Raw genomic sequence first — 12348 nt, forward strand, 5'->3', positions numbered from 1 at the left:
AAATTGAGATCTCTGTATGCAGTTTTGGTGGCAGCGGGCGTAAAATTCAAAAAAGGCGAGAGCAAAAATTCAGCGAAATATAAGCCAAAAACAAATGGCCCCAAACAGCATAAGAAGATGTAGCACTCCTTTGAAGGTTTAGCGTTTTAGGAATTTACAGATTGTTTATTTTTGAATTAATATTTTTATATTAATTATTTTATATTAATTTATTTTATTTCATGTTAATAGTTTAATTTTTGTTTTATATTTTACTTATTTTCATTTTGTATTAATATTTTAATTTTGATTTTATATTAATTATTATTTGAATTTAAATAATTGTTAATATTTTAACATTGGATTAACAAACTGTTCATATTTGAATTTTTTGCGAACGAAAAGCGCATTCCAATTTAACTAATTAGGTTTGCTTATTTATTTTCACATTTCAACGTGGATACACAGAAGAAAAGATTATATTGGTTTAAAAACTTCACAATTGTAAAATAAACAAGGAGAAACATGGAAAATAGCTACAAGACGTATAGAAAGGGTATATGAATAGGCCTAAGAGGGGCCCAGTGAGGAAACAATGTTTTTATTTTGATGTCCTTGCTAATTCAAAAACTTTTATCTAATACTTTTTTTAAAAAAAATTAACATACTCAAAGTTCCGATCTCAGCTTTTTTTTTGTTTTCTATTGTTGGCACACTTTCTGATAACGATGGGATGTGGTCTTTATGTTCATATTAAATGATAGTGTCACAAAGGTCTCTGAGTTAAAATATCATGACAACATGCTTTACATTTTATTCTTGGAAAAAGCTAATTTTCATGTATAACAGGGAAAAATTTTATTATTATTTTTTATTTGGAGATGAAGGCAATTTTTTTTGTTGACATTATTATTTCTTTTCAAGGCAAGAGAGGTGGTCCTTAAACTCTTAGGGATGGTTCAGAAATCCCTAAACTCTCAGATACATACATCACAAATGAAACAGATGTTAATATTCTGAAAACAGAATATTGTTCCAAAAAGGAAAGGCAGATTTCAATTCTTTAAGACCCAATAAAATGCCATATAACGTAACAATTCATTCAAGTTCGTTTAACTATAGCACAAATTAATAAAAAGTTTACCTTTAAAACGAAAATAACATTTCTATCACAAGACAATGACAGAGAAAATTTTCTTTTCTCATTCTAATCAAAACCACTTCTAATACTACAATCTAATGCTACAATCCTGTCACAGTTTTACCAACTTAAGGTCAAGAGGATACTAAAACTCCCCCCCCCCCGATTCAAAGCTGAGACTTTGGTTCCTTCCAAAAATCGAAAGATTAGGCTTTGGGTACCCTACAAAAAAAGTTTGTGCAAATTCAACGTTCATTATCCCCTTTTTTACATTAGGCGCAGGAGCGTGCGCAAGGGGGGGGGGGGGGGGGGCTTGGAGTCCAGCCCCTTCCATGCATGAAGTCATAAATTTTCTTAAGCTTTAGGGCATTTCTTACTCAAATTATGAAAATAAAAACTTCTATTATTAGGCCACATACATTTTTTTTTATTATTGCCTTGCCCAAATAAAATTTCTGCGTGCGTGTATAATTAGTCGTTTTACTAGATTATTTAATACCAATTTGTTTCTATTAAATTATTATTTTTGTTATTTAACAATAGTTGTTTCATAATATAATTTCATGAAATAATTCTTTTTACTATTTCATCATTTTTGTGTATATTGTCAGTAGCAATCCAAAGTTATCATTCATTTTTAATTAATTTTTTGCAGATATTTTTCATTTTGCTTTTGTTTGCACTGAACTTTTAACTACTTCTCTATCTCTCAAGTCGTTCGGCAACATTGGATTATCCATTTGATAATTCTGTTTTATTATTTTTATTGACCTACTAGCTGTTGGGGTGGCGCTTCGCGCCACCCCATCACCTAGTTGGTGGGGGCGCTTCGTGCCCCCCCCCAAGCCCCCCCGCGCGCGTAAGTCGTTACGCGCCATATTAGTTACGCGCCATTGTAGTTGTGTCCCTGTGTGACTCTTGAACATGTAACATATAATTGTCCATGGGAAAAACAATCCGTATTCAGATCTATACATCATTATTATAATGATTGCCCTTGAGCTTTGTTGATGGTGATTGCTAATCGAACATTCCCTGTGTCCCGGTCGTCATATATATATCCCCCTGTGCCCCCGGCGTCCCCGTTGTAGTTGTGTCCCTGTGTCCCGGTCGTTATTTGTGTCCCGGTGTCCCAGTCTGTAATTTCTCTTTGAGTGTCCCGGTCGTCATTTGTGTCCCGGTGTCCCGGTCTGTAATTTCGTCAGTCGACAAACATGACGTCAGTCGACAAACAACTTCATGACGACATACAGCTCAATCCTTATAATGACGTCAGTCGACAGACACACAAACAAACAACTTATTTATATATATATAGATTCAACACCAATTTAATTTCATTAAATTAGTGTTTTTGTTATTTGAAAATAATTATTTAAAAATAATAGTTATTGTTAAATGATTCATTAATTATTTTTATTCGTGTCATCAGTTGCAACACAGAGTTTACATTCATTTTTTACCTTTTTCTCTATTTGTCACGTCATTAATCAATGCTCCAATTTGCTTTTTTTATCACCCTTTTTAATCATTTTCAAATGTTTTCACATAATCAGTTATAAGACAAGATTTGCTTTTCTTATATCTGCGCATGAATATCCAAAGTTCTTTTTTTTTTAAATAACACTGTCATCAATTAATCATTTTTCAATTTGAAAAGCCGATATCACCTTTCTCAATTTCTGTCTTTCCACTAGATTCATTATCATTTTTTGTACTTCAGGGTCATTAACGTTTACGGCCCTTCCTCTCATAAGAACAACCATTGGATTGAACTCCGTTTTGCCTTGTGCATAAGGCTTTTGGCCGGCTTGTGCCAATTCGAGATCGACTGCCAGACGAACAGCTGGTGCTGAATAAAGAGCGTGTTTGGCAACACCAACTCGGAGTCGAAATGACCAGTGTCGACATGCAGACAGAACAAGCCACAGGGAAAACCATAGAAAAGCGTGGCATATCATTACACCAACTGAAAAAGAAAATATTTAAGTATACTTGTTGACTGAACCCCTAGGTCTAAATGAAAGTTGAGGAGGCCTTTTTTAGGTAAAGCTACAGTTGTGCTTATTATTATCATTATTATTACAAAATAGACAAACGAGATTTTTTTATGGTTAGTAATTTGTTTAACACTTAAGTGTATTCAGTCACCCCGATGCAAGTATTTTGCAAATTTATTACGGGGGTATTTCGAACTTAATTGATATTACGTTTTTGTAATGAACCAAATTGAATAGTATTGAATTTAGTTTTGTATATATAGTGAAATCAATAAATAAAGAATATATTTGCTATAGGCTCTTTTATTATTATTTAACCCTAAATTATATTTACCATTGACCCTTAAAAAGAACGCTATAAATGATTTCACATCAAACAAGCCCCTCTCCAGTTCTCATACGAAGTAGTAGGAGGATAATATTAAATGAGAGACCTATTGCTCTTTACCAAGTTAATGCTATTGCTGAGAAAACAGTAGAAATTCTAAAGTTTGGCTGATAAGCATGACTACGTTCTACCCTATAGACCACGAAATTACGTTCGGAAGTTTGAAAGTTTACGTAGAGTTTCCATGAAACTATTTCTTCATTCTCCGATGAGGTAATTATTTTATCACGAGAAACTGAAACATTTGACTTAATAGTAAAGCAATTATAATATAGCAGCTTTTTTACTACAGCCGAACGAAGAAAAAAACAAGACACAAAGAGGGTATAGAGGGGGTAATTCTTCTACGTCTTGTCTCGGACGCCTTTTTTAGGAGGGAAGGACCGTTGCCTATCCCTCATTTTCAAGCCACACTGGCCCCAGGACGTTTACGTAATATGATATTCCTTATTGCCCGGAGGTATTTGCCCGTGTTCTGCACAAAATACGTCTACACTCAGACCTATTAGCTATTAAATTAAATTAATACCCCAGCTATCAAATTACAACAAAGTATAAAACAAGCACCGTCCGGGTACGTAAAACGTAAAACCGGAACGTAAAATGTTTTTGTTTTAGTTCTTTCTATTTTTCTATTTTTAGTTCTTATATTTTAGTATTTTCTATTTTTGATGACCAGCGTCGCAAAAATCCAAACTACGCAGACAATGCAAGTTGAAACGTGTTAACTGAAATGTGTCCAGGAAAAATAGGAATCAACGGCCAATTTTTTTTTCTTTTTCAAAGAATGCCAAGAACTTAAAACAACACGAAAAAGAGTTATGGACTTTTTAAGTATTTACGCCTATGGCTTTTGCACCTCTCCCCCACCATCCTCACCACGATATAAATAGATCATAGTGGCTATTACGAAAGAAAAACTTAGTTTGACGACCCCTCAGAGGCAAAACCCAGGAACAGCCGTACTCCCTTGCCCCCCTGGCTACGCCACTGTCTAGCATCCTATCTAACTATACTTACAATAGCAAAAAAATCCTCTCCCTCTGTAAGATTGTGTCACAATAGCAACAGAACGATTTATCCATTTGCTTAAGTGTGTTTCGACAGCGATTCAGGTACTCATACAGATTTCTGTGGACGGGAGGGCAAATTCGTCAAAATAGTTAATAGCATATGGTTTGCATAGAAATCAGACAAGTATACAGTTATTTATTTAGAGAGGGGGTTTTTCAAAACAATAAAAGAAACAGTAACATGGTAATTTCTTGTATCCTCGCCTGTTGGATAAGGTCATTTCCCCTTTCATAGTGCCTTTTCCCCTAATCTTGTCACCGACACACGATTATTTCAATTACCATAGACAAAGTAATATAAAAATATTTCTTCCAATGGGTCCAGACTACGGACTTTTAAAACAATTTTTTGGTTGTTTAAAAATCATAAAGTTGGAAGGGAGTATCACATTTTCGTCAGTGTTGCCACGTTGAACCATGGAAATAAACAAGCTAAACTAATTAATACGCCTTTCGTCCGCAAAATTTCAACGTTAATAATCTGTCGATTCCCAAAGACAAATACATCTTCAAAGGAAAGGTACATCTTCTTAAGCTGTTTGGTGAATTTTTTATTAGCTTATTTCAGCTTTTTTTGGCTAATTTTTCATTAATATTTCTTTTTTTTATTTTTGCACCCACTACTACTAAAACTTCATAGCTGTATATGGAGCACGGTTTCATCCAAAATTAAATTCCCAATTTTCTATTTTTTTAAATATATCTTGTACAAGTTTCTACTTAGCGAGCTCAAACAATCAGATTTAATCTTAACTACCTTGGTTGTACTTTAACAAAATAGAATACAACATAAGCATTAAAACATAATTAGTAGATGTGAAAAAAATTATAATTAATAAATAATAAAATAAAATATGACATAAGAATGTATTATTTGGTAAAACAAAATATAAGAAAAAGTGCAAAGTGCAAGAAAACTTCAATAGCATACTTATAATGTTAAATATTTTTATGTTAACTGAATTTGTTCTGCATAGGGAGAACAATTCCTCTAGCGTGAAAGAAAATCATTTCTAAGACATTCATTTCCTAGCAGGGACTTATTGCCTTGGTATATACAAAGAATGCGAGGAATTTTGTCGTCTTTAACAAGATGGAAAATTGGAAATGCTGGAAATCCTCTTAAGATTTCCTGCATTTCATTTGCATTATTAAAATTATAGGACAAATTGATGTGAGAACGCGACTTAAAACGGAAACAGCTAATTAAAAATACTAACTAATAAAAAGAAAGTTTGGAGGCAGTGAATGAAATTCATTTAATTAAATGCCGATTTTTTAGTAAAGATGCTCCGTTTTTTTAATTCACTTTCTCGACTATTTATAATGTCAATACCAAGTTTGTCCGATTTGTTGTAATTTAAACAACCTCAACGCCATCTGACGTTCGGCAACACTTGATATTTTTCCCAGTTTAATAATAAAAATAATTAGTTATTATTTTTTTATGAATTTAAAGACTTCCAAAATAGGCACATACAACCGATAATCAAGCTAAAGTTACAATCTTAGTGATTGTGAGGTGACCAAGTGGCGTCTACTGTTTTCCCCCTAGATTTTGAAAAAAAAATTGGGGCGTATTTTTTTTGACTTGCCACTCACTACTACAAACACTGCATATAAAGGTCTTTTTTTAAGTATAAATTGAATTCCAGATTTATCATACTTTAAACAGGTTTAATTTTTAATAATTTACTATATATTACGTTTTACATTATTATACGCTATATCTATATGATGATTTATCATGTATTATATTAAAATATATAATAAATTAAAATATAACTAAATTCATAATTATACTATATCTTATATCATTTTAGAATTTATAATAACATATAATTTATAAGAAATAAATTTTATATTCCATATTTTTATATTATAAATTATATACAAAATATAATTCATTTTATATTTTTAATATACAAACGGTTGTTTAAGTTTTCACTCGACCAGTTCAAACTATCAGACTTCATTTGCACTGTCCTGGGTAAATTAGGGCAGTTTTCAATTTATGAGTTCATAGTTACTAGGTTTCACTATGTGTCGCCCATGCATTTATGTTCAGGCAGTTATTCTTCTCCCTAGATACCCAAGGCTTCAAAAGCAATGTTGACAAAATAGCAATTACCCTATCCAAGTTTCCATCCCCTTTTGCAACAAAAAAAGTCCCCCTCCTTAAAGCCGACTCATAAATCTTTTGTGCTTTGTCTGGTGTTCACTCATTCAGAAAATAAAAACCTTTTGGAGATGTCTCGATAAATAGCGATATTACTCAGCTACTTTTTCTTTTAAACCTTTTCTCTTATTTTAGGAAAACGAAGTTGTTTTAGATTAATACGAGTTTTCTGAAGTAACTGGTGAGAAAAGGTAATTGAGGGTTAGAAACAAATAAAACATATACAACAACATTAAATTGAGCTTTTTTGAAGTACCAAGAAAGTGATATATCAAATAGACATTTTTTGCCCTATGAACCGATCCTGAAAAACACAAACTTTCTAAGATTTTTCATTTGTTTATTTCAAACTATGAAGTTTTTAGAGAAGTGTCACATTTTCGTCAGTGTTGCCACACTGAATCGTTATAATAAGCAAAACTAATTATTTAGATTTGTCAACTCTTTTCGTATTTAAAAATTCAAACGATAACGATCTGCTGCCTCCCAAAAACAACTAAACCTTCAGAGGAAAGCTACACAAGCTGTTTGGCGTTTTTTAGCTTATTTTTGGCCGAATTCTTATCCACATTTTTTTTTAATTTGGGTTAGGCTACTACAAAAAATAGCATAACTGCACATGGAGGTCCCGACCATCCTCGTTGGACGTTTGGGGGCCACTCCTCCTGCCAGCTCGTGCGTGAGGATTCGGTACATTATCTATCAGGTGCGGTACGTAATAGCTGGGATAACTTGACGTTGTCGGAATTGAAGTTACCTAGTCATCGCTTTCGTGGTTTGCCTTATGATCCTTCCGGTGCGATGTTCGTGAAGCAGATTGACTACAACCGCTTGACGTGGCCGAACCAGTGCAGTATACAGTTGCTTGATGTTACAGAGAAGAGAATGGTTTCAGTCGAATCTAACTGCATATTGAAGTCTTCTTTTTTTATCAGGAATTGAATTTCTTAATTCCCTATTTCTTCCAAGATATACTTGGTTATGTAAGTTGCCACTTAACTGATTCAAATAACCAGATCTCGTTTCATTGTTCTTGGTACTTTAAGAAGGCTCTATTTAGTATGATTCGAAGTATGATTTTGGCAGCACTATCAAATCTCCTGAACTTTTTTTTTGTGTGTGTGTTTAAGCTACAAAAGAAAGCAAAAAAGAAAGGGAGAGAAAACAAGTTTTTCAAAAACATTACAAAAAAACTGGCTTTCCCATTGTCTAATTTGAGTGGTTTAGCCATAAGTTTTTTCGAAGTTTGTATAAATTTTTCGATTTTTTTGGTGGTTTTGGCATGACAATATTACTAAAAATCAGAATAGTACCTGCAATAAGTATAGTTAAATCCTTGGAACTCCTATAAAGCTTAGTGAGATCATAAAGCAGAGGTCCTTCACAGGCTGCCATGGCAAGTAAAACACATGAGGCCGCAATCTTAAATGGAAAAAAAAAACACATGTAAAATGAGCCACATGGCACACACTTGTACTCAGATACCCTAAAGGTACCCCATGGCAAATAAAACACAACGTAATCAAGTCTACAAAACACTTGGATATAATAGAAGATGTAATTACTAAACGAGCGAAAATTGTACATATATGCGTACATATTATGTATTTTCGGAAACGGCACACTTATTTTCTGAAAATTAGCATACTAACATCCTCCAGTGTGAAAAAACAACCTAAATTAGTCACGACGGCACATTCATATACGTTTCTTATTCTAATTTCCCTTACTAGCTTTTACAAACCTGCTTAGCGGGATGAATAGCAAGTATTAATTCTAATCTGAAGGTCGCGAGCTCGACTCTTGCAGAGATCGAATCTTTTGAGATTTTTGAAAATCTCATTGAGATTTTTTCCATAGTCGACTTTACCAATATTTTTCATATGAATGACATACCAAATCCTTGGAATTATAATATATTCTGCTAAAGATGAGTTTTTTTGTTTTTTTACTAAATATTAAAAAAAAATCAATTAAATTTCATTTGAATGCCGATAGTCAAGGCCGTATCCTGAGAGGGGGAGGGGGGTACCGGGTATGATTCCGTCCCCCAAAATTTTTTATATGACCCGTAAAAAAGTAATAAAAGGCATATAAACAAATTTTTGATCCGTTTTGTAGCTATCGAAGAGAAAAGAGAGATTTAGTGTCCTATATTTTCGTGTCATAAAGTTTACTTGAATTTTATTGATCTATTTTTGCAAAGTATCTCGCAAGCCAATCTTAAAGTGTATGCCAGAAAGGGGAGCCAATCAACCACATTCTTAACTGGTTCTTTTTATATAAAATTTTGGTTCTTTTTTTTATAAAATTTTTAGCCAGTAAAAGAACCAATGGTTTTGAGTCATAATATTTTTTCCAAATAAATTCTCTGTTTCTCTATGTTAACATTGGCGCATCCTAAATCTGTTCAAAGATCCAGTGTTTACTCCCTCTCACGAAACTCCAGTTTCCTTTGAACACTTTCCTGTGACCTCTTCCCCCACCATCGGAGGACCTTTCCTTTTCTCTCCTTTTCGTCTGGTTTTATGTGGATGGACGTAATATCACATGACATAATATACAGTATGTTATATGACATAACATCTTGTTTATATTATAAAAAAAAAGTGTTTTAATCTATAATAGTTAGACTTGACAGCATTTTGGATCTAGAATACGATTAAAGTACCAAAACAAAATCATTTCTCGCCCCTTGGACCCCGTTTAGAACTATTCATACCTGAAAACAAAGATTTTAAAGATAGTTCTTTCGGTTGTTTCAAAGTAATAAAGTTTTAAGGCAAAATCATATTTTCGTCAGTGTTTCCACAGTGAACTGAGAAAACAAATGAACAAAACTACATTATTAAAATTAGACAACGCTTTTTATCTAGTGGCAAGGGTTATATGTCCCTTTCGATTTTTTCGTCCTTACACAAAAAACTGCCCCCCCCCTAAATTTTGGAAATTACATTTTGCCTTCTCACTAAATTCTCGTGAATTGTGACCTTTGATTGGTCCATAAAAATTTAAACGTTGACAATCTACTTGCTAATGAAACACAAATACTCCTTCAAAACAAAGCTAGACCTTTCTAAGCCCTATGGACATGATTTTAAAGCCTGATTAAGCTTTTTTCCTGATTTTCTTGAAGATATTTTCATTAAAAATGAATTGCCCGTTTTCCCTAATCTTTCAGGAATTTCAGGAAATTAATGGTTGTGTAAGCTTCCATTTCAAACAATCAGATTTCACTTGCATTGCCCTTGGTACTTAAATAAGTATCTTTAGAAATAATTAATAGTCAGATCAACTAGAATTCCAAATTAAATATAGAGCGGGTACTTGTATGATGTACCTAATACTCTTCTAATATGTTTCTCTGACGCTCAATCCTAATGAAATATACCTAAGTAAGATAAAAATATGATACTTTAGAAACAGTTTTGGGCTATATATTTGCACATTAGGGGGAGTGGGGGTAAAGTATAGCGAGTGTGTATGCCTAATGTGCTAGATGTAGTTATTCTGCATGTTATGTAGCAAGAATTGTTTCTAGCTTCGCACAGTCCAAATACTTCACCTCCATCAACCCCCCATCCCTGATGTGCAAACATATAGCCCAGATTATATATTTTCGGTCTATTCTGTCACTTCTCTTTGCCTTGTCTAACGATAAGCTAAGAGAAACTAATGAAAAAAACCGGTTCTATAATGTGTCAATGAATGAACAACTTGAGCGGCAGGGGGTTTATCATACAAGTACCACAGAGCGGAGCAAAGAAACTGGAAGTTTAAGTTTCTTTTCAAAACTAAATCTTCCAGCCCAATCCCACGGTTATACGAGGGGGAGCAGTAGGCTCACTGGTGTGCAAAAATGAGATACATGGCATGAAAACAAGTGGGATAACATGGAGGATGTGTGATAAGGATTCGCGGTATGTAATCTGGAAGCTGGAATACAAGCGACATTATTTATTATTACTTATTAATACTATTACTTATTACATATTACTATTACTTATTAATTAAATTAATTATTTACTTTAATAAGGTTACCTGTTTCCCATGCTGAGTTGCGTATTAATTGTCGGTTGCTCCACCCTCATTTACAAACAAAATTACCACTACGTCACAAAAACAAATATGTTCTATTAACAGTTAAAAATGAATTCTATTGTAAAATAAGCGTGATTTACACAAATTCAATAGGATTTTAGATAAACCTACGTGATTTTGCTAGATTTTATGTATTTATTCAATCAAAAATACAGTAGGCCAATTGTCACTTTTATGTTTATTCCGCTTTGTTTAACAGTTTTAAATTAATCTGTGTTGCATTCGTTGTTGCCAGTGTTGTCACGTTGTGTTGTGGAAATAAATGAGAAAATCGAATTAATTTTGACAGCATTTTTGGTCTATGAAAGTTTAAAATTAGCGGTTAATTTCCAAAGACAGTTATATCTTAAAAAAGGCTGCAATTTCTTAAGCTGTTTGGTACAATACATCATTAGCTCATTTTTAGAGGATTTTTCCACCCACATTTCTTTTTAAAAGTTGTAAAACAGTTGTTTTTTTATCTGTACTTTTTGATATGTTGTTATACGAGCAAAAAACTACATAGCTAATATATATCAAAGGCTAAAATAAATATTAAAATATAGATTTGTTTATACTTGATAGAATCAGCCATCTCCTGCCAAAACTCGGTTTTATGACGTTTTTTATGACGTTTTTTTCTCTTTTAAGCAGTCCTCCAATGGAAGCATATGACGTTTTTATGACGTTTTTTCTCTTTTAAGACGTTTTTTCTTTATAATGACGTTTTTTCTCTTTTAAGCAGTCCTCCAATGGAAGTATAGCTGTTCTTTTAAGTTTGATATGAAATACCACCTTCACTCAGAACTTGACTTTAAAAACACACCTCGCCAATTTTTGTTTCTTTTACTGCAGCTCTGAGGTGCAAATATGGCTGCTCTTTTTAATTGAGGTGCAACTATAGCTGTTCTTTTGCGGTTGATAGAATTTACCGCCTTCATTGAGAACTTAGTTTCAAAACGACATCAGATGGATTTTGTCTTTGCAGAAATGGAATGTATGACTGCTGTTTTTAGCTTCACTGCCATATCAGATATACAATCAGACATGTGAGTCGGCATTTAGGAGCTGGAATTCAGATGGCGACACCACTTGGTCGTTTACCCTTTGCAAAATTTGCCACCTTGTGTCAAAACTCAGCTTCAAAACGACATCTGGGCCTTTCTTTTTTACTGCATTTTTGAGGTGCAAGAATGCTGCTCTTTCTAACTAAGGTGCAAGTATGGCTGCTCTTTTATACCTGATAGAATTTACCACCTTCACTTAGAACTTAGCTTTAAAACAAAACCTTGATGATTTTTTCTTTCTCTTTTACCGCAGTTCTTGGGTATAAGCATGGCTGCTCTTTTTGACTAAGATAAAAGTATGGCTGCTCGTTTACACTTTAAGGAATTTACCGCCTTCACTCAGAACTTAGCTTTAAAACAAAACCCTGATGATTTTTTCTTTCTCTTTTACCGCAGTTCTTGGGTATATGCATGGCTGCTCTTTTTAAGTAAGATGAAAGT

At 33.3% G+C, this 12348-nt stretch overlaps 1 protein-coding gene across 1 annotated transcript in view; it reads right to left on the reverse strand.

The window, feature by feature from the left end:
• LOC136041649 (protein tincar-like) overlaps positions 1-12348 on the reverse strand; it is a 139127-nt gene that overhangs the window by 18819 nt on the left and 107960 nt on the right. The window contains exons 7-8 of the mRNA XM_065726353.1: positions 8074-8182; positions 2791-3089 (exon numbers count right to left, since the gene is read on the reverse strand). Of these exons, the coding sequence (XP_065582425.1) occupies positions 2791-3089; positions 8074-8182 (408 nt within the window). The remainder of the gene's footprint in view (positions 1-2790; positions 3090-8073; positions 8183-12348) is intronic.

Source organism: Artemia franciscana, unplaced genomic scaffold (genome assembly GCF_032884065.1).
Source record: "Artemia franciscana unplaced genomic scaffold, ASM3288406v1 PGA_scaffold_32, whole genome shotgun sequence".
In the NCBI taxonomy this organism is placed as follows: domain Eukaryota; kingdom Metazoa; phylum Arthropoda; class Branchiopoda; order Anostraca; family Artemiidae; genus Artemia; species Artemia franciscana.